The sequence below is a fragment of the Dermacentor andersoni genome, chromosome 9, assembly GCF_023375885.2.
Source record: "Dermacentor andersoni chromosome 9, qqDerAnde1_hic_scaffold, whole genome shotgun sequence".
Taxonomy (NCBI): Eukaryota; Metazoa; Arthropoda; class Arachnida; order Ixodida; family Ixodidae; genus Dermacentor; species Dermacentor andersoni.
This window is the reverse complement of record NC_092822.1, coordinates 24,336,488-24,363,911: the sequence shown is the minus strand read 5'-3', so window position 1 is coordinate 24,363,911 and position 27,424 is coordinate 24,336,488. Positions and strand designations below refer to the sequence as shown.

General features: G+C 46.6%; 1 protein-coding gene across 6 annotated transcripts in view; it reads left to right on the top strand.

The window, feature by feature from the left end:
• Window positions 1–27,424, top strand: part of LOC126527312 (phosphatase and actin regulator 2) — a 137,587-nt gene that overhangs the window by 82,886 nt on the left and 27,277 nt on the right. For 4 of the 6 annotated variants that reach the window (XM_072284451.1, XM_072284452.1, XM_055068654.2 and 1 more), the window contains exons 2-5: window positions 12,337–12,546; window positions 13,640–13,738; window positions 22,628–22,813; window positions 26,123–26,338. In XM_072284451.1, coding sequence (XP_072140552.1) covers window positions 12,337–12,546; window positions 13,640–13,738; window positions 22,628–22,813; window positions 26,123–26,338 — 711 coding nt within the window. The remainder of the gene's footprint in view (window positions 1–12,336; window positions 12,547–13,639; window positions 13,739–22,627; window positions 22,814–26,122; window positions 26,339–27,424) is intronic. The other 2 variants (XM_072284453.1, XM_072284454.1) reach the window with 2 other exon arrangements.

Sequence of the window (27,424 nt, the reverse complement as noted above, 5' to 3'; positions counted from 1 at the left end):
CAATCTATGCTATTTTAGATACGAGGCGCGGCCATGTTTCACCTGGCGATCAACGTTCGCCATCGTGTATGCAGTACGTCCGCTGCTTTATCCTGTATACCAGTTTACGATGCAGACGACGGTGCAGACGACGCATTGGTGTGTCGTCTGCGTGCGCTGTAAAAGAGCAGTATCGACTGCCAACAAGTCGTACGGGATGTTTGTACTGTAGACGTAAATTCAGACGCGAAAAATTCCGAAAACACTACAATGCGTTGTTCCATTTCCAGGCCCACCTGCATTTGTAACAGTGCCTTTATTGAGACTCCAAAGCGTACACCTGAAAGTGTGCCCCTCGCTTAGGAGCCGTACAGAGAGGATACACTTCCACGTAATTACGCTTAACAGTAGTTATGATTAACCACGTCGTCTTCGCGTTTGAATGTATGCTTGATAGTACCATCTATGCAGGTAGTTGTTTGTGCCTGTAACCATGCCTTGTCTTTCGATGTCTTTCCTGCTTTTTTCCCAGGGATATCTTAAACGTCTTGTTTTATTTCGACCTGCCTGCCAGTTACTGCTCCCTTCCACTTTGAATCCAGCGCTTCTGAAAGGTGTGCTTTTCCTACGGTTCTTGACTGGTGAATGCCTTGGCATTCCACTGCAACGTGCCGCGTCGTCTCCGGAATTTTGCTGCAGCAGACGCGTACTAAACTTTGACCTTACCACACGTCTCGCCGCGCCACCTGGAGGTGCACAGTTCAACCAAAGTGTACACAGAAACTTATTGTAACTTCACTGCCGCCGCTTTTGTGGCGGCAGTGCCATGATCGTTCGCGTGATGTTTTCTTTGTCTCTCTCTCTCTCTCTCTCTCGACGAGAACACCTGTGTAACACAAAAATGGTTCCGACACGTTGTGATGCAACAAAAGCGTCCCATGATGTGGCTGCTCGGCGTTCCCACTGCCGCGCATGCATTCGGTAACCCGGTATCGGCGGTGTTCGGAACCCTACGTCTGTGACGTGTTTCCGGCTCTCGCAGTCGCTTCCGCCGCATGCAACCAGCAAAAACCGTAGCCTTGAAGATCCGCATCTGTTTATCCAGAGGGCGCTACCACTGGGCCGTAGATTTGGACCCCACCCGTTCCGCAAAGGGCAAACGTGGTACAAGCGACGACTCCAGTACCATAAAGTGGAAATTGTATTCGCATCAAGGTTTTCGTACGTTTCATTGTACCTGCGTACTATAAATATATTACGCGGCATCTCTTTGCTGATTGTAAACTAGATGCTTGAAGAAGGAAAGAACCGACGGCGGGGCATTCGTCGTCGTCTCGGGGAATCGAGGTTATATTCTGCATTCCCACTCGGCCGTGAGAAAGAGGGGGGAATATGGTGGGGGGTGAGGGGTAAGGAGTACGGTAGGGGAGGAGGGGGCGCGCGCGCATATGTTGTGCTCTAGAATGTGTCTCCTCCCATCTGCCGACTTCGCGCTCCGATGCCTCGCTCGACCCATCTGCGGAGATGGCTCGCTCGCTAGGCGAAATCTCGGCCGCGGGGCGGACCAGTCAAGGCGTGCGAGGCCTAACTAACGGTCTGCGCAAGGTTATTTTATTTTCTGGACCAAAGAAGGGACTATTAGTCAGGTTTTTTCGGCTGACAGCAGCGGGTTTATATTCCGCTTCTGCCAAGGCTTTGGATTCTCGAGGTTGTTGGGTTAGCACTATATATATACGCCGGGTCTTTCGTCGCGTCAGGTTTTGTTTTGTTGTCGGTTTTGTAACGTGGGGGAGGAAGGGGCTGGGGGTGGACTCGGTAGATTCTGCCGGAGCCGTAATTCTGCCAGGGCGAATGCAGCATATGTGAGCCGGCTTCATAGTCGCTAGGCGACTTCTGGATAAGCAGCGTTGCCAGTCCGTCATATTGGGGCGTTTTTTTTTGCAACCCGGTGGTAATTTGAGGGGTGGGGGATATCACGCTCTCGTGACACGTTTCTTGTCTCTGATGTCGTCCTCCAGCCTCAAACTCGCTTCACTGCACCTCTCTTCGCGTTTCCGCGCCGGTATGTGTTGCTATAACTAGGGAGTTTTAGCTCGCCTGTAAACTTATTGCCTTCTTGCGCAAAAGCAGATTACCGGAGACGTAACAAACTTGAGCGGCCTTGTAATGAGCCGTCTGCGGGTTGGCGGCGCCACCTAGCTGTGTGCGCATCGTTTAACCAAAGTGGACGCAACAGTTAGTGCAGTAACCAGCAGTGTTCTCCTGAGCTGCTCGCGTAACGTGTCGGCAGGGACGTAATAATTAAACGACAGCAACGTTGTTAAAATTTTATTTTACGATAGCACCCACGTAACACAAAAACGTGTTCGGTGAGTTGTGGTTGAACCAATAATCACGAGATGTCGCTGTCTTCGTTGTTGCAGCTGTTCACCGTCTCGGTAACCCAAACTTCCCTAAAGGGTAATGCGTTTCGTAATACAAGCTAGAACTGCTAAAAAAAAAAAAACTGTGCCCTTATTTCGTCTTCGTACCTTAGTGCGAAAACGAGAAACCAACTTAGCGTATGCTTTCATCCCACCGTTGTAATCCGTATACCGAGCCCCGCAATATTTTGTCGCTCATATTCGTGGAGAACGCATTCGTCAGTGCTTTCCGCGACGTATCCCGTTTCTCTCGGCTGTCAACTTGAGCGCGTTTCTCTTCGTCGCTCGTGCTCGAGAGCCCCCCCCCCCCCCCCTCCTCTGCGTTTCCCGCGACAGCGAAGTGGCAGCGATAGTGACTCGCGTTACAGCGAAGCGAGCGTGAGAGCCGGGTGCCTCCGACGTTCACGCGCGGCTCTGATAACTTCGGCCGGGAGAATATATATATAATGGAGGGAGGGAGGGAGGGAAGTGTGGTAGGTTGGAAGGATCGGGGGAGTAGGCATGTTTATTGTGTTACAGATGTGAGCCTTGTCGGTGTATTGTTTGTTCGGCGTGATAGCGCATTCTCTCGCGAGATAGAACACGTGCGTATGGTGTATGCTCATAGTCTTAGGTAGGCGGATCGCGCCTAATCAGATGGGAAGCGCTTCATGTTCAACGGCTGTTTATATATCTGGGCTTCTCTGTTCTCGACCAATCGTCCAGAATAGGTATGTGCTATATACTGTGAGTGACGGCGGGATTATAGTAAACAGAAGTGCATTTTTACATGCGTGTCGTGCTTCTCTCTGCCTCGTCACCATTTTTCTCTTCACAGGCGGGAATATCTCGGGAAGTGGTGCTAGTCTTCACCGCTGCTCGGCTTCGGTTTGGCAATCGCGACAGACGCCCCAAATTGAATAATTAAGTATTTAATAACCCTCTTCAGTTAAGCTATATGCCTGGACATTGCGATTAGTCGCATGTGTCCGCTTCTTCAGGTAATCCACCTGAAGAAAGGCCGCCGGAAAGAGTTGTCCGTCACAGGCGATTTCTTTAATAAGTCTAAAAGTTCAGAAAAAAAGAAATGTAGATGGTATATGGTCCGCGAGGCTCCCGCTGACGTTAACCTCGTTGCGCTTGCAAGCTTCTTGTTTTCTTCGCGTACGTGTTAACGGCCGAACCATCGACCCTCGACGTCGCGTTAAGCCTCAACCGTGCACGCAGGCTCGAGAGAGAGCACCGTAATCCCGTTACGCCGCTATGGCGGGTGGAGAGAGAGGGGGCGAAGGGGGAGGAGGGTTAAGGCGTGGCCGCCGTTTGTGGAGCGGGCCGGCGTTACGACCCTGGGGCCAGAGCGCCGCCGGCTTCCACTTTCGAGTTGTTAGTAAGCGCGGCCTCGTATACGGCCACATGCTCGTGTCCACGGGTAAACGGTCTTTTTTTGGACAAACCTCCCTCATTTCCCTCTGACGTTTTCGCTCTCCTAATTTGGCCGATGGTGCAGCGCGCGCACGCGTGTCTGTATTGATCGGTCGCCGGCCAGTGAGTTGGCGTGCGTCACCCGCTTCCCCCTCGCCATCTTTCTTTTCTCCTCTCCCTCATCCGAGCCGGTAGCGTGTTTGCGGTGTTTGCCTCTGGCGCAACAGATGACGCAGTACGCTGGTCGGCTGGAGGGGCTTTAGTCGGCTGCGCGTCGTCTGCTCGCGCACTTCTGCACTTTTCTGGCTATAGGGAGAAAGCGTGCACTTGTCTCTCTGTAGGGGGACAAGTGCTTCTCTCTGTGTAGCGCTGTTTTCCTTGCTTCTTGCTTTCTTTTTGTTTCTATCTAGTCAGTTCATTGCGTCACTTGGTCCGCCGTGAGTGGATGGGGTCTTTTCCGTCCGCCTTCTTTTTTTTTCTTCCTCTGTTAGCGCGCATTTCAGAATAAACCGCCAGCGGTGTAGGTGGCGCTGTTGTTCGTCGCTGCAGTTTAAGCCGCTTGAGCTAAACGAGTCTGCCGTGTCAACTGGGAGGACGAAAAGTGTAGCTGTACAGTGCAGTCTGTTCCTAGACATCAGAGTAAACGTGGAACGAGAGGTTATTTTGCGGACTGTCATGTCTAAGCCTCAAGTGTGACATGTGCTAGAAGTTGCAACGCTTTATTTCTCCGGAGGGCTGACTTCGTTGAGGGTTGTTTTTTTTTAACTGACCATTAGAAACATCCTCCATCAAGAGTCAGGCATCTGCCATTCCCTACGCTTTCCCCGGATTCATTATCCGTTGGCTTCGTGTAGTTGTATCTGCCATCATAGGCGCTCCAGAGTTAGAAATGACGCGTATGAAAGTCGCTCGGTTGGCATTTCACGACGGTTTATTACAATTTGCCATCTTACACGCATTGTTGTTTTACAGCCAAGTTTTTTCCATCCTGCCTTGATTTTCGTTTTTTCGTGTGTCGTCAGTATGAGACGTTAAATGGGCGTCGGGGATGCAAGCTCCGGCAAAACGGCTTGTTTCTTATATGTTGACTGAAAGAGTAGTGCCAGTGAGCGCATCTCAGGTTCTGCGTAACAATAAAAGAATGAATCGCGTGATGCCTGTACGTACTTTTAGGTATATAGGTAGGTGTCGACTTATACCTATATATCTCTAAGGCAAGCGCGAATCTCCTCACGGAATAGTGCGTCATATGTTTCTTTCATATCTTTCTTTTTCTTCGGTTTCTCCATTCGTGGACCATGTAGTATGTGGCCATTCTTAATTGGTCAATCCTCTGGACTGACCATCCGCCACTGTGACACAAGGTTTATTGGAGCCTTAAATGCATTTACGTGTGTGTCGTGTACTTCTCAGTGCATATACGTCTCGCGTCATCGCCACCTCCCCAACAAGCGTCGCATTCTCCGTTTTCGTGACATGGTTGCGTAGACCTCTCAGACTGTGCAGCCTCACGATGTGGTGTTTCAATTTCGGCACGGCTTGTGAAGTGTGCAGTGCGTAAAACTACGTGGGAAATCAACTTGTTACCTCCACGTGTGCATAAACATTGCTCGATATCATTCCTTGCGTATAGGATAAAATGAATGCTATTGTACGCGTCGCCCTTGTATAGTTAACCGTTTAATTACCCGCCTCACATACATTCAAACATGTGCGTTGTGCCTGCTTAATTTTGTCGTCACTCGCAGGTTCGTCGGTTTATAAAAGTTTGGAAAGTTGTTTCGTTATTCAACTTCTTTTGACAAGATTCGAGTAACAAAAATGCGTGCGTGTAGGGAGGGAATGGAGGAGGTTGGAGAGAGAGAGAGAGTAGCCTTGATGGCTTCCAACGCCACGCCGTTTCTGATGGGATTAGCGTTCCAAGCTAGGTAATCTTGAGCATTCCGTTTCCACTCATGGGTGTGTTCCGTTTGTGTCGAGCATTGGAAGACCGACTATACTTCGACTGCCATGAGAATACAGCGTCGAAACCGAGAAGCAGAACGCATTTCGGAGACTTCTATGTGCGACTTGAACGCCATCTCTCGACGGCAAGAAAAGGTTACGAAAAACGTGCGTTATAACTGTGCTTTAGCGATTTGCGCGTGCGAACCTTATGGAAACCGCAATGTGGCTTAGATTAGGCGCGCAAGAAAACGGGACTACGTTTCCTTGTATACTCCGAAGACCTTTCCGTCGGGTTTCCGAGCATTCTGCTCAGCAGCCATCGTGTTTGAACAGAAAAGTATATAGCCCGCGCCGTTTTCTGTTTTTTTTTTTACTTGGACGTTATCCTCGCGAAAGCCTTTCGTTTTTTTTTCTTTTTTTGGCTTCGTGATAAATAAAACGAGGCTTAAGATGCCCGCTCAGTTGTCTATTTAGCCATCTAGGGCGAGTATTGGAGCACAGCCCACATCTGCGCGTGCAAGGCATGCGCGCCACTGGGGCCTATAGAACCAAGAGCTAGCCGCCGATTGTGTGGCTTGTGCAACTTCGAGGTGTTGCGTAAGCTTTGGCCTGCAGGGGTGCCGTGAATGCTGCCCGGACGGAGCCTTGTAATTGCGGAGAATTCCGCGCGGGCTGAACGCCAAGACGAACGCTGAAACTCGTATTAATAGGCGTACGCATTTCTCGCAGCGAACGTCGTCATCCCGCAAAAGCGCTTCTGTGTGTGTTCACCAAGCCAAGTGATGACGTCACTCTCCGGACGATCTGCGCCAGTAACGGCCCTGACGGGGACGTGACTGGTGTTTCGGAAAACGCGACACTTGTGGCATTGTGACGCTGTGCTCTGCCGGTTATCGGTACCAGCTTAATCTTGCGTGTTTTCTTTTTTTTTTTATAATCCCGGAGTTAACATTGTTTTTTTTCTCCTCTCTTTTGGGTAATTTAATCGAGAAATGTATAGTGGGATGCTATAGTTTCGTTTGGCAGGCATTCTCAGATCATGAACAGCAGGTTGCCATTATCCCTCAAGAGAAAGCTATATAACAGCTGTGTCTTACCAGTACTCACGTACGGGGCAGAAACCTGGAGGCTTACGAAAAGGGTTCTACTTAAATTGAGGACGACGCAACGAGCTATGGAAAGAATGATGGGTGTAACGTTAAGGGATAAGAAAAGAGCAGATTGGGTGAGGGAACAAACGCGAGTAAATGATATCTTGGTTGAAATCAAGAAAAAGAAGTGGGCATGGGCAGGACATGTAATGAGGAGGGAAGATAGCCGACGGTCATTAAGGGTTGCGGACTGGATTCCACGGGAAGGGAAGCGTAGCAGAGGGCGGCAGAAAGTTAGGTGGGCGGATGAGATTAAGAAGTTTGCAGGTACAACATGGCCACAATTAGTACATGACCGGGGCAGTTGGAGAAGTATGGGAGAGGCCTTTGCCCTGCAGTGGGCGTAACCAGGCTGATGATGATGATGATGATGATGATGATGGTTTCGTATTGCCTAAATGCTGTAATGGCGCTGATTTTAGCCAATCGCAGAGGTTGTTGGTAGCCTGCGGGCCAGTGAGAGGTGTCAAGATGGCGAATTCGACAATGTGGCGTAATTTGACAATGTCCAGAAATGCCGCCCCCTTTCGTGAATCGCAGTCGTCTTACAGAAGATTGTCTTACCATCTGAGCTGAGGATGGTGAAGCTTTGCTCTCGTGTGGTTAACAAAAAAAAGGGGGGGGGGAAATGCTTGAAGCTAAGTGCCGTCCAACGAGGGGCGGAACGACAAATTAACGTTGACGTCGTGACGTTAAGGCGTAACGTTACGAGAGAGAAATGCAGCACCGTGGATTAGAAAGCATACGGGGATCGCCGACGCTCTTTAGTTTAGGTCAAGAGGGAGAATATGAGTCTGGTAGGCCACATGATGGTGTGTAATGGCAGGTTATCGGTGACCTATTAGGGCTACATAATGGGGGTGTCAAGGTCAAGCAGGCAAGCGCTGTCGGATGACGGCAGAGAACTGGGTGGTGCTACGAAGCTAGGAAATTCGCACACATATAGGATGGTGTCAGCTGGCGCAAGATAAAGGTGATTGAGGTCGACAGCCTGTGAGAATGCAGTGGCGATACACCGCCGTCCCAACTCGGAGAAATTGTATTGATGCGTTGGCCGGCCAATTACGCTCGCTGATTTGCGTGACGAAACTCGTTTCAAAAATTCAACGTTGAATAGGTAAGAACAAAAAAAGCAGGAACGTTCTTACTTTCTATACTATATAGAGCATTTCGCCGAACGCTTGGCTCCGAAACCAACGTGTTACGTGTTAGAACGAGAAGTGTGCGGCATTTGGCACGACTTCTCGTGTCACACACGAAGCATTCTCTTTTTTTTATTGAATGCGAATGAACTGTGAAATATCGCTCACTCGGTTCGAGAAGCGTTCGTCAAACGCCCGTTTTTTTTTCTCCTTTCCACCACTACGGAGGTTTTGCACAGTTTCGTATTCGCGCGGTGTTCGTGTATCTTCGGAAATCGACGCGCCATCGGCTTTCCGTTCCTTGTGGATCGGATGGGAACGGGGCCAGCTTTCATAAGTAGTCTGTTTCGATTCCTCTCAGGCGACTCGCGTGTCGAAGGTCGGCGCAAACGTAGAAGACGAGCAATAATTAGACTCGGTCACGCATTGATGCTTGCGAGGTGAAGCCCGCGCGAGTCTTTCAAGGCGTGCATGACGTTCCTTCTGGAAATCTCCACGCGTACTAGTAGTCATGTGCCTGCGTTTTCATCCGGACCGCGAAAAGCGTTCAGATAGCAACTCCTCATGAATGACCTCCCGATTACCGCGTCAGTCGTATCGGTAAAACGCTAGTAATATTGTTTATTTTTGGTGGCTCGGTTATTCATCCCTTCCCCCCCCCCCCCCCCCCTATCGCTCTCGTTGTTCTGGAACGGTGCGGAACTCTGTTCGCCGCGCAAAGTGTGGGCAGGGGATCACGGAGGCAGCGCAGACAACTGACTCGATGCGAACCATCTCGGAGGCAGCGATGCACGGTAGTGGAAGTTCGACGACCTCCGGCAGAGGGCGCACAGCGCCTTCCCGCTTTGTTTTCATTTCACCCGCGCGCAGAAGTTCATCCGTCTGCTACGCACGCCCGCCGGGACGTCGTCGACCGAACCGCATGACGTAAACGCCGTCTTCGCTGAATCGCCCGCCTTTGTTGTTGCCGGCCTCGCGCACATTCCACGCATTGCGACAAGGCTCCTGCCCCCCCCCCCCCCCCCCCCCTTACTCACTACTTTGACCTCGTGATAAGACCGTCGGTTCAGAGCGAGTTGCGCATTTCGTGACGTCATTGAATTCTGATGCGGATAGACGCGTATGGGAGGAGGTATTTGCCTTCTCACATGCGCCTCCTCCTCCTCGCCATTCAGCCTCTGTTCACGTGCTGTGCTCTCTGCCTTGTTAGAACCGTGCGTCGTCGTGGAAACCCACAGCCGAGGCCAGCCAAAGCTTATCCCTTTTCAATAACGGTTCGTGATCAGTCAGCGCCTGTTAGTCATGCCCGTTGGTCATTATGTAATCATGGTAGGTGCCACTGACTCCACCATAAACAACTAGCTGATGCAAAGCAGGCGCTTCTAAAGTTGCAGTGTGAAGCCCAAGTGGTGCCCACACTTTTGCATTGTCAGGTGTGACATGTCAAAAGGAGGAACATAAGTGTCACTGCTTTTTCATCTGTGATTCTATGAGCTCTTGGTGTGCAACAGCCAGAGCTGTCGAGGTGAAAACATTCCACTCATGTAGGCAGTACGAAATTGGAAGGAAACACCTCACACAAAGAAAGAAACAAAATGGAGCATTCGTCCAGTCTATTTCGTTTCTATATTTGCATGTTTGTTTACTTCAGTTTTGTGCTGCCAATATGCATTCAAGCTTTGAGCAAGAGTCAAGACCTGGCATGCTGCACTAGCGACATAAATAGTAGCAGCATCTGTTATCTAATCCTGCCTGTCTCCATTCCCTCTGGTCAAGCTATGTCTCGGAGCTGGTGTGACACAGTGATTGATTCAGCTTATTCCATTTCGTTATCATCCATGGTTTACCGGGATGCCACTTCTACAAAGTGACAAAGCAGTAAATAAAAGAATTTCCATGCCATCCTAAGCACCGTGATGTCTAGCAACAGGCAGGGACCTGAATAAGCAGCATGCTTGCTCGCCAGCTACTTTGTACATTTTGTCCCCCTATTGGTTGGCTGCAGCAGCCAATTGGGGCCACATTTACGACACGCTGCACAGTTTTGTTGGGGCCGAACACAAGAGGAGTGCTGTGCAAAATGGAGAAGTGTAGAGTGATGGTGGGGACGGTTGAAGCAATCGCGGTGGCAGCTGTTTTCTGTCGCAACAAACAGCGGAAAGCCTGCCAGGAGGAGCTATAGGGTCTTTGCTGTAGTTCGTGGGTGGAAGGGGTGGTATTTGCAGCCCCCCCCCCCCCCCCCTTCTGCCTCCGTTTGTTTTCCTGGCTCCATGCGTGCGGGCAGGCATCTGCCTTGCGCCTGTTTGATTTTGCAGAGTACAGACCACTGTTTAACAAAATGCCAAAAGAGCAGGGGCTCCACATGCTGGGTTTAATGACCCTTGCCTAGCAAGGGCTAAATTGTTTGCTGACTGTGTAGCTCTGGGAGTAGCTTTGATACCACAGCATTCATAAAGTGTGAGGAGTGACTCGGAAGTGCTGTGTGTGTCTGTCACATTTTCCTGCCATTTTACTTTGCTTTACCTGACACTAGTAGCAAAAGACCACTGCCTTTGGCCTGCAGTGGACATTAATTAGGGTGATGATTACATAATTAAAAATAGTTGATGCTCCGTTGGGCAGGCAGTGTAATGTCAGTTACTTTCACAATCCTGTATATAGGCGGTTTGCTAACAACATTTTGTTAAGCATTGCGACCAAATGAAGTAGTGGTTTGTCCAAGCACTCCAGTTAATTCTACGTCTTGACGTTCAGGCACACTTGGGGAATACTATATGCTTCTTAAGAAGTAAAGCGAATGCATTTTGTGTGTGCGTAAACTTTTGTAAGTTCACTGAATTGCAATACCTTGTTTATCAACATGTTCCTATGGGTGGGCAGCGCAACCCGGATGAGTGACGAGAGGAAGAACACAACACGAGCGCTGCCCACCCATAGGAACATGTTCAATCACCAACTCGCCCAGCTTGCCGTCTTAATTTGTTTATCAAGTTTATCATTTAATGCATGTCCTTTCGGTTTGCGAAGCAAAGTGAAGACAGGATGTCGGGCTTCACATTTTATGCTTATTGAAGGAATGTCAGTTGCTAGTTATTTACGAGCATTCGAAACATAGAAGCCTTTCAGAATAATCAAGTCCTGCAACATTGACCTGCTCTTGCATCACAGTATGGAAATGTATACTTGCTTCACCCGAGTTGCTGGTAGTCGAATTCCAACAGCATATTTCTGTTTTGCATAGTTGCTTATGAACTGGTGCTCAGTTTCGAGTTTCATTGCCTCACAATCAAGTGTTTGATGAAATGGCATATGTGGTCGGGTGGCTGAACTTTGAACAGAAAAACAAGTTGCTGACTGATGTTGCAAAAGACAGTGCAGTCACGAGTTTGTGACTGGGCAGGCAGCTAGGCAAGCAAGCTGGCTACATGAGCTTCTGTGGAAACAGACTGCTTATTGGAGAAAGCAGTGCTTGTGAACAATGATAGCTTAGCAAGGGCATTAGCCGCGAACGTAGCAAGTTTGTAGTGTCCAGCAGTGACAATTCCAGCAGTGACAACATCCCCTCGTAGCAGGCCGCAACGTGTTCCAGATTACTAAACAAATTGCAACTCTTCTAAAATATCCCACAAACATCTCCGTGTGCACACAGACACTATGATGGGCTGTTTTGTTCCTTAGATGCGACTTTACCGGTCACAAGGAATCTTGGCCCACATTCGCAAGACTTGCCTTATCTAAGTCACCATTGTAATTACGCATCATGTTCCTGCAAAAGCACTGCAGAAGCTGCAGTGCTTGCCTTTGTACCTCGGCGCAACACTCCAGAAAGGAGGTGCTATCTCTATCCAATGGAAACGTCTATAGTGTTGTCCAGTTCATCACAAAGTCGCAGTTTTGACTCTCGGCAGTGGTGGCCACATTCTAGGGGGGGGGGGGGGATGCAAAGACGCCTGTGTACTTAAAAGAACCACTTCAGGTCAAAATCTCCACTACGGTGTCTCTCCTAACTAGAGCGTTGCTTTAAGACACAAGTCAGTTTTATTCAAGTGTACATTCAGAAACCTTGGTGTGCTCGAAATTGATCTGTAGTCCACTACAGTGTGCCTCACAGCCTGCTCTGCAGCGTGCGGACGTTAGACCGCACAGTTTGATTTGAAGAGAAGCTTTTTTTTTTTTTTCTCGTACGTGTGCCCTTGGTGCATATCTGCTCTTGTCCTGCAGGGTAATAGGTTCGACTGTTTTGTCCCAGTTGTCTACAACGTGCGTCTCTCCTTTGTTTCGTGGTGTGTACAGGTCCCAAGTGCGGGAACAGTAACATGAGGACGGGCTCACTGGGCTCCAACTCGCGGCTTCCGCACGGTGCCAGCAGCGGTGGGGGCGGCTCGAGCGGCGCCGTGGAGGTGAGCAAGCATGCCAGCCGGCTGGCCACCCTGAGCCGCCTCTTCAAGCCCTGGAAGTGGAAGCGGAAAAAGAAGAGCGACAAGTTCGAGCAGACCTCACGCAGTGAGTTTTCTCCTCACCCTCTGCCACAGTTGCCCCCTTTATTTTGGAAACTGGCGAGGACGACGTAACAGCGCGAATTAAGAGAAATTCCTGTTTTTTTTCCCTCATTGTTATTCCTCACTACGATGCATCTGCAACCTGTGCGTGCGTCTTTACATGCATGTATATTCCAGTCTTCAGGCAGTGTACAAGTTAGCTGTGAGCAGCACTCGTCCTTGTGATATCTCTGTGTTTGCCTTAATTTGTGCTGTTACGTCGGGCCTACACATAAGATCAACTAGCCCAACAAATAATGCTTTTGCTTGTGTCTCTATGGTGTATGGTACGTTTTGTATCGGAGAAGCATCATCCGCAGTGGTATCAGAAGCTGGTCATAGTCTATTAAAATCCTTGAATACAAAAATGCCAGCCTTGAAAGCTCTTGCATCCGGCAAAATGCTTTAAACCCTTAAACTTATATTTGTGGTAAGCTTGGCTGACTTTTTTTGGCACACGGCCACAACGTTTGCGCAATCCAATAGGTTTCTCTAGATCCAAATTTTCTCTCGGACATGTAGTCGTCTGTTTGCCTGCAGTTTGAAGATCTCAGAGTGATGTAGTCTTATCTTACAACGATGACTAAAATTTTTAGGTGCTACTGCTTGCACATGATTAATATAAATGTAAGTCTGTAGCATCATTGAAAGGTCTTGATAGACTTCTGTTGCCTTTCATGTTTATAATTGGCAAACTGAAAGCTTCTGTAATGTGAAAGCTGCTGGTTGGTTTTCAAGTAACACTACTGCTTTTTTATAATGTAATGTGGCCCAGTCATCTGTAGCTCAGATGGTGTGAATTTTCTTTTTCCAAGTGAGGATAAATTGCCACTACTCTTACCGTGACGCCTGGCAGGTGAACAATCATAGACGTTGCATTTCTCCATTTTTGAAATTATGAAAATCTGGATGCAAGTCACAGTCGAGGGCACTGCTTCTTTGTATTTCTGACCGTGAAAATTGAGTCCGCTTTACAGTCGGGCAAATACATGGTACATTTGTGCAACTTACTCCTCGTATTTTTCTTTGTTCTTCTCTCCCTCTGCCAAATCCTACAGCCTTGGAGCGCAAAATTTCAATGCGAGCCACAAAAGAAGAGCTCATCCAGCGGGGCGTCCTGCTCTCTGACCGTGAGCTTGGGAGCCCCACGCAGAAAGGTGGGCCCGCATGCTATTGCAGCTTGGATGCTTCATTCCGCTCTGCTGTTAGCATGTCTCGCTGAGTGCTGAATCAATAACTCCACAAGTTCTTCATTATGTTACAGTATCAATTCAGCTAGCTCACCATAACTGTATAGTCAACCCTGCTGTATGCATACCTATTTAGCTAGCAATATCTATCCACTTAGCTTGCTGTAAGTATTGAGGCGTATTTTGCGAGCTGCATAGTCGGCCAGCTAGCTGCTTAAAGCTGTAGCTTAGCCTAGACGTGATTCTAATTGTATAGTGCTCTTAGATTTCATTACACCATTTTGGGTGCAGTTTTGTCCCAAAGCGGCAGTTATTGTTCAGGTTTAATGTGTCTTTTTTCTTCTGTTTCTGCTTGGTACTTTTCTATCAGGAACACTGTGGACATGCATAGTGCTCCTAGTGCTACCGAAGAACCCAAAAGGGACAACAATGATTATGGCTGAGGGACAAAATTACACCTGAAACTTCTAGGAATGCATGTTTTATGCACATAGCGGTTTTAATTTCCTACTTTCTTATTGAGGAGCTACTGGCTACATGATGTAAGCATTATGGTGTATCAATTATCATAGATTTCTGATAGGTCTTTGTATTAGCTTTGCACATTTCGTAAGCCTATCGAAAAGCAGGGTGGTGTTTGTGAGAATAATAGAGCATGTACACCTGTATAGTAAACGACAGCACATTTCATGTCCAAATGCATACCTCCACAACAGGTTTTGGCTAGCAAAACCGAACAAGTGGAAAATTTATTTTCCTTTCTCTTCTTTACTATTTGTCTTTACTATTCCTGATTAGCTTCGTGGAATGGGCATAGATTGTTGAATGGGTGATCGTGCATTGTTCATAGTGTGTGCATGGCTTCACGCATGTACTTATGCATGGTCATTCAGCAGCTAACACATTGCTGAGGTGGCCTTGGTTGAGTGCAAAGTGCAGACCTAACCAATGTCGAAAACTTTTTCTGATTGCCTGATTGTTACAAGGGTTTGTTTCGGCGAAACTGTGTTGTCCGCATTTGACCAAGGGGACATCTATGGTCCTTCTTGACTCGCATCTATAGTAAGCAACATGTTTTCAAGCCCTGATTAATGTTTGGTGATGACAATTGCAAATGGCACACCTGTTTCGTGTTTGACTTCTGTCATGTTAATTCGTGAATGTGTATTATGGTATGAACAGTGGTGGTGATGGTGGTGGTGGTGACGGTGGTGGTGTAATTGAATCTTATGCATCATGATTGCAAAATGTCTTTGTGGGCCTATTTATTATGGCTTTGGGCTCTGTCATGACAACTGCCATTGGTAATGGGCATTATGGCCTTGAAATGCATCACTTTGAGCTACTAGTGAACTGGGCTTTTTCTTTTTTTCAATTCCTGGGGTTTTTCTGACACTGATACTTGACAGTCCCTGCTTCTGCAATGCACTAGTTGTGTCACACATAGCGAATGAGTTCTTGTTTGAATCAGCCGTGACAAGCATTATTGTAAAACCTAGTACTTCTGCATTGGCAGGCTTTGTAATACGATATGAGAACAATTTTTTATTGCTATACATTGTATATGTTAAAGTAAAGTAGCACTTCATTGAGGTGTGAAAGATGGTTGTGAGAGTATTAAACCTTTTTGCACTAATTTAACTCTATGGTGTTCAGTATAGAGATTAAGTGTGTCGTGTTGTCCCCTGTATTTCTTGTTCCCTACTGAGATTCAATGTGCATGTGTGTTTGTGTGTAGGTGAGGCTTCTAACGCACTGAAACGCTATCCTATTCGTCGTAGCTTCTGTTTCTTATCTGTGCCCCTCTGTCCACCCTTCTTTTCCACCTTACAGGCTTGACCTTACTGTTCAATTCGTAAGAGTCTCATTTCATATATTTCTCACTTTCTCATAACATGTCTTTCTTAATGCGATGTCACACTGCCGCAACTTCACGACGATGAAGGAATGTTTAACCCCTTCCACATTTTGGACAAGCTCGGCTTGCCTACGCAGTCGTATCAATAACTTTCTTTAGGACGAATGCAGTTTGACTACAACTGCACACACCTTTTATAAGCCTGTAAGAGCAGCAAATTTAAGGTCAATTGAATCGGTGCACATTGCTTCACTGTGTGCCATTCTGGCGGCTCGGTGCAACACTCAAAGGGTCATTTGGAACGAATGGCACTGATAATTGGGGGTGTCGCAAAAAGACCTGGAAAGCTATCACTTGCCAAAGTGTGATTAATGTTTCATGTCTATTGTGAAAAGCACATCTGCTTGGACACTGACACTATTATGCACCTGGGTTGTTTCATGATTCGCTGTAATTGTACATGGAGGAAAAGATGCGACAGCAGAGGTTTTTAAAGCGGAACATTGGTCGCACAAGATGGTTCTTTTTGTTAATTGATGCAAATACACTGCTGTAATGATACCTACTTGCACATGAATATCAAACTCCTCAGTTTTTTCGTTTTTTTTCTTTTAGCTCTTACACCTGCTTGAGACTGTACTTCAAAGGGGTGGGTTCAGCAAATGCACTCACCGTCAAGTGCGCCCTGTAGTGCATCACAACACGTTGTGTGACAGCCTCCAAATGGCGCGAATTCCAAGTGACTCATTGCTTAATGTGACAAAATTAGACTGTCTGATAGGGAGGGGCATCACTGTTTCAGGTCTGTAGAGTATGCAGATTGTCCATTTTGTGCATTGATCATAGATGGCAGCACCGTACAGCTTGGGTAAAATTCCTAAACAAAATTTTGACACAGTTGCTTTATGCTGCAACTTGCCGAAAAAGAAGTCGCATCTGGGCTGTGTGCATGGGTGCTACATGCAGAAAAATGAAAAACTGTGGCTGTGCAGCATTGCAGTTCTAACGATGACTTCTGATGATTATGATAACGATGCCTTACAAGGTAGCTGATATATTCTTCTGTTTTTTTTTTTTTTTTTTTTTTTTTTGATAGTGTAGCAAGCATCGTCTCTCACATTCACATTTTCTGCCACACTGGACCTCGGACCTCTGTCAGCTGTTTTCTATATTTCAAAAGTGTAAACTACCAGTCTGGCTTTCTTAGATAGTTTGTCCTAGTGCCCCTTTAGAATCTGTACGATGTCACTTTCAGCACCCACATTAGCAAAAACGTAGTGCACCGTGGAAAGAATGGGCCACTGAAAGACGTGTGGAACCACTCTGCGAACAAAACCAAAATTGGCACATACTCCTGTGAGCCGCATTTGGCACGCCTCGGCTGTCCCTCACCTTCATGGTGTCAAGACGACTCTTCTCCATTCATTTCTCTAGCCTATTTCTTTCTTTCTTTTCTAAACCCCTTTCTTTACTTTCGAACCATCCGTGCACATCTCCGGAAGACCCTGACCGGGCGGTGATGCCAACACAGTCGCGTGCAGCTTTTAATAGTATGGCCAGGACGTGTGGTTTGTGGGAATCGCTGAGGTTAGAAGTTGCTGCTGTTCTTTTGAGTTGACTTGCCAGTTGGCTGGCACAGCTCTTCTGGAGGCTTTACCTGCATGCTTGCTGCAGTCATAGTGCTCTTTAAATTCCTCTTGCTGTCCATTCAAGATACTTCACATTCGAATGGCTTTAATACTGAAAAGTGTAATTCAAACAAACACTGCCACATTATGGTTGACATGCATCGTTTTAAAGGATTCCTGACACATATTTTCAGTGTTGCAGAAAATCTACCAATCACTTTTTTTGTGCATAAAAGGATAACACCTGCCTTGCATATAGACTAAGAAATGCTTACAAAATATTCAGATTTGACACCAAAGTTAGTCTCAAAATGCCACCGCGGCATCATCAACATTGTGTACCAATAAGGCCGGTACTAAGACAATGTATATTAAATAATGAAGAAGGCTGCACATGTTCCTTTTTGACTCCTAAATATACAAAAATAGTATTGTAGTAAATTATTTAGGAACTCACACACACACACACACACACACGCACGCACGCACGCACGCGCGCGCGCGCATGCGTGCGTGTTTTAGAACTTCATTTCGTGCAAAAAGAAAATACTAGTTAGGGAGCTCGTGTTAGAAATGTCTTGTCGGTAATCCTTAAATGCATCCAAAAATATTTCAGTCAGAAAGGGGCTTTCAACTAATTCAGACCCTTCTGTTTCATCATGCTAAGCGATTTCAAGATGAACTGATTTCTCTGGCCAAAGAAAGCCTAATAAGATGTTTATTGAGACTAAGATAACCGCAACACAACTGCAGTGAAAGATTTTGTCACGAAAATGTTGCACATTGACGACACTCGCCACTCCTTGCTTCTCTCTGTCTACTTTAATATGGCAATTAGTGAGCTGTGCTGTGAAAGACATGCAGGCAGGCTCTGACGAGTTGCACTATCAGTAAACACAAACACCAAGGTGCGCACTTCAGGGCCACAGAAATAGCAGCGACTGAAAACAAACAAGCTTGCAACGCTGTCGCCACCGCCTCTCATTGGTTGGCAGCCTCAAAGAGGGTGCCGGTTCACTTGTCCTTTGCACATCCGCAAAAGCTTACTACTTACTACGAAGCTTGGAGAAGAAAACCTGGCGCACCTTAACAGAGCCCATTCGCCCCTCTTCTAAGTGGAGCAGCATTCTCATCAAACTTAATCCTTACCCGCCCCAAAACGGGCTTCCTCAAAGACGCTGAAGCACCCTTTACTTCTTTCATTCCTTCTCTTCCTTCCTCTCTCCTGTGCTGCTGACGACCCTGAGCTAAGTCTTTTTTCATCTTTTCCGCTATCCTGCCTCCACTGTCTGTTCCACGCGTGCCAGACCCTCTAACAAACGACTGCTCCCACCGTCGCCGCCCCCTCCTTCTCTTCGGACGTGCTGGGTGCTCTGCCCCCTCTACGTCCTCATTTGCCGCTCCCCCACTCACCTTGACTCAATGGGTTATTTTTGGGGATGCATACCTCCCACAACTCCGTCCCCCACTCCACTTCCTCTCCCCCGCCGCCTCCGCTAGTCGCAAATCGTCGGCAACGGCGCCGACGTAGCTCTTTCCGGCGCACTCGGGATTCCAGGGGGCTCTCCTTCGGGAGGTGTCTCCTCCAGCAACCGCACACCAGTCGTGCTTCGGCTTTTTCTTTTTCACCGTGCGTGTTCCTTGCCGTCCTGTCGCTGCTCATTCGAAGCCCTTTGGCCCATTTGTTGCGGCGCTTTTGAAAGTGTGTGTCGTTGGCCTTTAACGTGCTTCGTCGTCGACAGCCAGTGGTTCGTCTCGGCCGCGCAGCAGTTCACGCATTTTTGTGTTTTTTGATGAACTGAGCAACTTCGTGTGACCAAGCATGCGGTGCTAGTGAGGATTTTGCCTTGCCCCTTCATCATGGAGAAGGTCGGCGGGCACTTTTGCAAGAAGACCATGGGTAGGCATCTTTTCCTTGCTTGTTTCCTCTCTCATTTTGTGCCAAATCGTGTTTGAGTCGGATTCACGCTTATCACTCGCCAGGTTTGGCTTTTCTTTTGTTAAACATTCCCTTTCGATTCACTGTTGCCAAAAATAGATTTGTAACGACCTGGGCAGCTCCATTCTTTTTCGCACCTCCCTGCTGCACACTAGACCCTGACACTCTCTCCTCCTCAAAGTAGTTAGTGTGCTTTGCATAGCTTACCTTCTTTGTTTCTTTTTTCTCTATATATCTCTTTTTTTTCTTTTTGGCACCCAGAATCTTGCGCAAGAGACCTTCGGGCATTCTCCATACCCCTGTCGCACAGATTCTGTCTCTCTCCTTTCATTGCTGTGTTTTTCTCATGTGGTTGATGTATTTGGTGCAGTGACCGAGTGATGGCATGGTCGTTTGCTCGACCGTTGATCTTGCGAGTGAAGGACTGTTAGCACCTAGCATTTGTCATGCCACCGTCGATCTGCCTGGTATAAAATGGTGGCTGGGGCAGCTATCTGCTGCCAGATCTGTCTTGGCAGGACTCCCATTTCCTCAGTTTTGCGCATCGTCGCCTCATTTCCCGCCCACTACAATCCGACGCTTGAGAAGTGCTTCATCATCCCCGGTGCTCTTCTGAATCCATCTTACCATGGCTCCTTGGGTTTTCGAGGAGGTGGTTGTCTGAACTGTTCATAGGTCCTTTTTTTTTTTCTTACACTGTAATTACCTTGGGCATTATGGCTGTGCAGTGCTCATAAATTAAAAGTATGATCAGTGATGCAAGTATGACGTGTAATTGCTCGGCAGCTGGTTTCTAAGCACAGAGTATTTTCAAGTGTACATTTGGGAGTCTGAATTTAGCCACTGTTTCGTAGATGCAGGTGAACCTAAAAACGAAATGACGCATTGCAGTAGTTTCAGAATTGTTCGCGTTTGACTTTATGAACACTGCACGGTATCCTCTAAACTTTTGTTCGGCACGGTCCTGCTGATCTATTCATTGTGATCGTGAACATGCTTGGCAGTTTGCTTAACACAGTTCTGATAGAACAGCAGAGCTAGGGTTATGTATTTACAAGGCATTTGTAAGCATGTAAGGCATAGACATTACGAGACGTTTACAAGGAATTTTACAAGCATACAATGCTTACAAGGCAGCACTTCACTCATTTTTATGCACTTCAGCACTTCAGTTACAAGCACTAAAAGGCTGTCACATACTACAACTCTTATTGCTACTCACATTACTACTACAACTATTACAACTCTACCATCTAGTAAAGTCACAACTTAGTTTTCGTGTGGCCTCTGCAACTTGCAGCCTTCTGCCTCTTGTACTTATTTGTGGTAGATTCTTTTTGCATAGCACATGACACTTTGAATGTCACTTGCCCTCTTCTCACGCTTCTGTATTTTTCTTATTTTTCTAATGTCTGCATATTATACTGCTTTTCTTGTACAAGCAACATTGTCTCGTAGACACAAAGCTCTCTGAACATTTTCTATTGTCGTGCTGCCTCCACATGCTTGCGTCAAACATCATTTTCCATTTCACTCTTAATTTTGAAAACATTTTCTATTGCTTCTTTTTACTTTTCATGCTTTTCATATGACTTCCTACTTTCTTGTGTATCATGTCAGGTACTTCAAGCAGGCAATGCTCCTGTTGTGTCGATCGTTATTGTGTCAAAAAGGCCTCATCCTGTCTCCACATCACCCCAATATCATGAGCAAGCACTTTCTGTAACTTCTTTTGCTACCCTCCTTACAAATGCTGCGGCTTCACCAATTTCCCTTGCCCCGTTTGTTTTCCATCTCTCTTCGCTCTTTCTTTCATCAACAACCACTCGAGTTTTACACTATCGTAAAGCAAGATTCACTTCCGAGACTAAACTTGTCTCTACGAAGTGGTCAACTAATTTCCTAAACACTAGGAGGCCCACAGCTCTTTACATGCTTGCATTGTCTGGTGGCTGAAGGGTCAGTTCTCCACTTACTGCAGTTGCCACGACAACCAAGCGTTTTACTTCAAGCTTGCACTCTGAGCCACCTGATGTCACCACTCTACACTTGCTACTAGGACACCTTGATAGACCACGTCTCCGGGTAAAGCAGTGATGTGCCGTACCGGATGGACCCCCGACAGCATCACTCCAGTAGCATAACAATTGCAGCACATCAGGAATTGCTGTAATAGTATGCCTACGTCTGTTGAATTCCTATATTTCGAGTTAATTACATAACAAGGTTTGAGTACTGCAGCGAATCAGTGTAGCGGCGAAGCTCTGCTTGATCGGCCAAAGGCTGTGGCCCATTTCTATGGCAGCTCTGGCACTGACGCTCCCCTTCTCACATCTTCATCTTTCTCTGCACCTTTCTGCGTGCTTTTGTTTACGAGCGTTAGAGAGCTCTATCCTGTTCCTATAATGTTACGGTTTACAAAATGCCGGAAAACAAGACGCAGATGGTATCAGCATCAGCACTCGTTGCAATGCCTTAGAGAACATTTTTGTATTGCACGAGGGCTCTCGTCGAAGGAAAACAGAAAAGAGATAGTCACTACACATCCATTTCTGCTGCTTTCTAAGCCTCCACACCAGCAGCCAAATTGATATGGCTGAGGCAATTGTAGTTGTATCCTCTTATTGAACTCGCTATCGCAGCCATCAGTGCTAGCGCTGAAGCTCATGTTTCCGGTATTCTGTAATTGCACGGATGGAAATAGGCTGAAACTCTCTATTTACTCGCTCATGCTGGTTATAGTGCTCCCATGTTATTTTTAGGGGTGTGTGAATATTTACTTTTGAGACCAAATGGAACATGAATCGAATATTGCCAGACGCAAATCAAATCTGATAGTGAATAGTTTTCAAATAATGAACAGCCGTTTTCACTATTATAATATATCACTGTCCACATGCTATTACTAATAACGTTAGCAAGTTTCTGTTGTTACACTGCATATTGTGAAGCCTTGCTTTTGCTTATTAAAAGCACAAATTGACTATCGGGAACAAATAGTTTGTATGCCCTGGACTCTTTGGAGTGTGAATGATGGTGGTTCAGCTGAGCGACATATCTTGCTCCACTCCTTAGGTTCTCTTTTGTTTTATGCCTATTATTGCTGCAGAGATTAAATTATGTCATACTTCCACTCCAACTTTACGTTTGATTGAGCACAGTTGATTCGTATTTACGAATAGGGACAAATGAATTCAGACCAAGTGAAATAGGACAATATTGGATTCGTTATTTGAAAGTTTCGAATATTTGCACACTCCTAATTATTTTGCTTGATTATATTATTTCATTTTTATTTATTTCTTCATGTATATATTTTTTTAATTAGTCTCTTTAGTTTTTGGCCCAGTCGCACGCTGTGGCACCCCCACCTCGTAGTGGTCTCCTCACTGTCCCTCCTTCTCTCTGCCCCGGCATGGCGGCGCTTGCAGGGGAAACTGTGACCCCACCCTCCCCACTGCCCCCCTCGCCCTCTCCCCCCCAAGCCAATGGCGCTGTTGTGTCCCCCGACGAGTCGGAACCTGATAGCACGTCTGTGATAGCCTCCTCCCCCGCTTCCACCGGGGACGAAGCCGCAGCGCCCTCCGCTGCCTCTGAGGCAGAGAACCCCGCGACAGGTAGGTGGTGTGTGCCCCCTATGCCGTCCCCTCTCACGCAGCAGACGTGAAGACACCTGTCGTGATTTGTTAGTTCCTGCTGGTAGTGCACTGTTCACGACCTGAAAGATTCTTTGTGCCTTCAGTGTCACCAAGTTCACTCCTCGTGGCCTTCGTGATAATACAGTAGGCCCGAAAATTAAAGTACCATCAAGCGTGCTGTGAGCCAGTCACAAATGTCTGACTTCTCCGTGTTTGTCGTTGTGAGGCATGGGGCTCAAACTGCAAGTTTTATGCCACAGCTTCTGCATTTTGCTTTGGTCAGCTACACATGTGATCTAAAAATGCGTCCCTGTTACATCATGGCTGGCAGCTTTGCCAAAACACATGCGGCAATCTGATTCTGCTGTCAGTTGGAGTGTGTTAAAAAGTTGGTGCAATGTCCCTATGATCTCTTGCTTTGCTGATGGCTCTTTTCCCAAGTGGTTGTTAAGACAGCTGAATCACTCGGTGCCATTTGTTCTACACCTTTAATGAAAAATCAAGTAGTGCGAAGTAAAAAAATAAGAGAGATAAAGCTACTGCTGTTCTTTGATAGAACATGAAAACATTTAGTCACTCGTTGTGGTGATGAATGAATGCTTATTAGCAGAAAGGGTGCCAGTCCATGGAGTGGGGCTATGTCACAGTGGTGTTATCAGAAAGCATGGAAAGCTTGGAAAAGCTGTAGCCCATTTTGTAAGCTAGGTGAGAAGCTTCTAAAACTTTTATAGAAACTACAGGGTTCAGCACTGGTGCCTATTTTGACATGACGTTCATGATCGCTCATGAAAGTTGTTGCAAGGTATCTGCTTTGTTGATAAGCTAAGCTGCAGCAAAACTGTCACATCTTGTTGGTTTTCCAGCCTTTCCTGCTTCTACTTCTTTACAACCACTGTAAACAGTTGTGGCACTGGTTTTCAATGTGGTTGCTGCAGCTGTTTCTATCTGACACTTTTTGTGTGTCCTCACAATTTCACTTGTAATCTCTCAAGTGGTAATAATTTTTGTCTTTTGTGCATCATATATAAGGAGTCGTGCCAGTAGGTTATACTTCCAGATGAACCTTGTCATTATTACATAGCACTGTGTAAAGATTTGAGGACAAGGCACAATCGGCATCATTAAAAGTGGACTCTAGTCACTGAAATTGTGAGTCTGTTTCACCCACTTTGCTTTGAAACATCATGAAGCATCTGATCTAGTCCAGGTTTTAAATGGTACTCTCATGAAATAAGAACACATCCTCTCACCAAATAGGGAAGAAATATATATATCATTTCTGATATTTAAGGGACCATAAGGGTTCCTCGTTCACAATTGTGTTCTGTGCTCGCCATACAAATTTCTATCGAACATTAGACTATGCGCAAAATTTAAGTACTTCTAGTTTGTTTGCAGTAGCTCGAGACGTTACGATTATATAACCCAGCACAGTTTTTGGCAAAAGTGGCCATTCCATCTGGGCATGCTTATGACTTGAACTCAGTGCGACACCTATGTCGACGTTATTTTGCATGCGCATCGCCTTGTGTGTTTGTATCCTGCCACCTGCATTTTGGTGAGACATGCTTCTGTGCGTGTGCCCATTCCCAGCAGTGTGTGCTTTGATCATTGCTCTTTGTCTGCGAGTGTTTGCCCACGTGTGCTTTCTTTGTGCTGCGAGAATGGCATAATGTTGTATGGCACCACCACAGGCCTCTGAGAACTCTGACACTTTACTCTGTTGCACGCACAGCAGTCAACACTGCGAAGGCCTAAGCAGACTTATCTCCCTGCTAGCATGCGGGACCGAGAATAGTGTGATATGTGAAACTAAAAAAAAAAGACCTAGGTATGCGTCTGGTAAATCCATGTAACATCAAGTCTCATACCTTGATGTCTCTAAATATGGCATAATCGTTGCAGGGAAGGCATCGCAAATCTCAACCTATTTGCCACGGAACAAGCAGAGTTGGGATGTTTTTGTGGCCATTGGCCACATTGCATTGTTTGAGCTCACAACCAAAACCAAAAATTTGGTATGTTGCATACAGAAAGCATGAAGGCGCAAAAATACATGATTTGCCATAGACATGAACTACGTAGCCGTAGTTGTAGCATGTGAAGTAGTCATTTCGTCAGTAGTTTTGCAGCCTCAACCCGAAAACAACTTCACTGCAGAACATGCGGGCGAGGTATCTATGACTGCACTATTTGCGTAGCTTCAGCAGTGTTCCCTGGTAAGTGTAAAATGGAGTATAAAATTGTTTCATATTTCTTAAAACAACAGGCAACGTATAAAAGCTGTAGCAAAGTGCAACGCCAGAATGTGAGAATGGTTCATTTGATGTCCATGCTTCTCTCGAGCTTCACAAATACTCTCCCAAATTGGACTTCACTTGCTTCATTTCATTTTGTGTTAATGTTGCTGTCGTAACAACGCTTGCCAATTTTTTCTTGTTTTTAATGTATGTGGTGAGCATCTGTAGTTGTGAGCTGCTTCATAATAGTGAAATGCATGTAAAAAAATTGGCGGAAAATACTATTGTGCTCTTAGTAGAGGAACAGGATGCCAAGCGATTGCCAATTGTCGCAACTAGTAGTGTAAATCTTTCTCAGTTATTTGCCAAGTTGCAAATTAATTATTGCAGCCAGTAGCTTAACAACTTGTGTACTTAGGTATAGGTGCACATTACGGAATCCCGGGTGGTCAAAATTAATCTTGAGTCCCCCACTACAGCCTGTCTCATAACCAGATCATGCTTTTTTTTTTTTCACTTCAATTGATTTTTTTTTTTCATGTTCAGATGACATGAAGGGGGGATGAAAGATAAAAGTCGCCTTATTGGCTGCTTGATGAGTTGACACTCCCTTAAATGAATACATGTTTTAGTGCATACAATCACAGAAATTAATTGACCCCTTCCTTGCCACACTATTATCCTGAATTCTGACCAAAAATGACAAAATTTTTTACTGAGGTATACTTTTACAGAGAGCAACGTAAACAATATATTACCTAAGCATTTAGTCACCGAAATTTAAACTTACTACAAAACTGAAACTTCACAGCAACAATAAACAATTGCGAGAAAACCCGGCAGCTTAAATCTGTGCCAGGCGTTTGTGTTCACTCGGTGCACTTGACTGACTGGTGTGCTTCTCCCTCGCCTGCCTCCTTCCCTTTCTTCTTCCTCCTCAAAACCTACTTCCTCTGCTGCTCACCACCACCGTGTCTGTGGGTGTGCGTGTGAATGTGCGGCCGCCACCCCCCGCATGGTGCGCCCCCCTTCCCGACGGCACCCACAGCACCCCCGATCCTGCTGGACATGAGCTCTCTGCACCTGTCCCCTGTGGGCCACAGCGGCGGCGGTGGTGGTGGTGGGGGGGAGCCCCCTTCCCTGGAACTCCTGACCCTCTCGGCGCTGCCAGAGCCTCCTATAGCAGTGAGCGAGATCGGACCCATCCCGCCCCCGCCAATGTTCTCCAACCCGTCGCCCACGCTAGGGCTACGGTTTGCCGAAGGTTAGTTGGAAGGAGACCCTCTGTGCAGATACGTTGGATCTGAAACGAGAGAACGGGAGAGTAGAACAGAACCGCAGCGTAGCTTCTATTATCGCAAAAAAAAGCATGAATGGGGAAATGTAGCGCATTCAATCCTCACTACAATTAAGTTTTATCTGATGTGAAAACACCTTCATTATATGCAAGTTTGATTAAAGGCATGGCCGGTATAATGTAGCAATTCCCTCACCTGAATTCTGTGCCACTCTTGCCATCCACTGTTCAAGACCAGCTGATCCCCTTGAATAACGTGGGCGAAATGCCGCTTTGACCACTGATGAAGCACAAGAAGGAATGGCATTGCAGTAGAATTGTTACATTATCCTGACCCACATAACAATGTATTCACTACAATATGCTTATGTAACAATATATTCATTCCATGCCGATATCAGCTAGAAACATGTGGATATTGGCAAGACAGCTTGTAGGTGACTCTATACAAGTAGTACACAGTGACACCCACTATTGTGCTGGCTGGCGAGCAGACGCAGCAGACGAGTGAAACGATAGAGAGCTGTGGCATTTAGTATGTTATTGTCAAGCGAGTGCCGTTAACGAGACTCGGAATTGTGTTAAAGGCCCATTGACATGGCAGATTCATCAAACTTATGTAAGCCACAAGTGCTGTTTTAGGCGAGTCACCAGACTCTGGGGAATATGCAGGCTCTGAAATAGCGATGTGGAGGAGTTGTCAAATTGCATCAATCAGTCAACTGTTAAGGTGCAGATTAAGCAACACGAAAGCCTTAAATAGGTCAGGAAAGTTAGTTTTGGTTCCAGAGGTGCTTGCGGAAAATCACTCTCGTTAAACTCCCAGCTTACCTTGACATGAAATTAGATGCCAAGTGATGAAAAATGGCAATGCGTGTTACTATTCAAGCGATCTTCGATGTTAAGGTTGCTGGAACCAACTGGAACAAACCCTAGATGCTGCCAGTGTTAAAAACCAGCGCCGAGGATGCACAGTGGTAGCTGCTGCTGTTCCCTGTTTTCTGAAATGGCACTCGGCACTCGTGCATTACCTTGCATGGCGCTGCCAGTTGC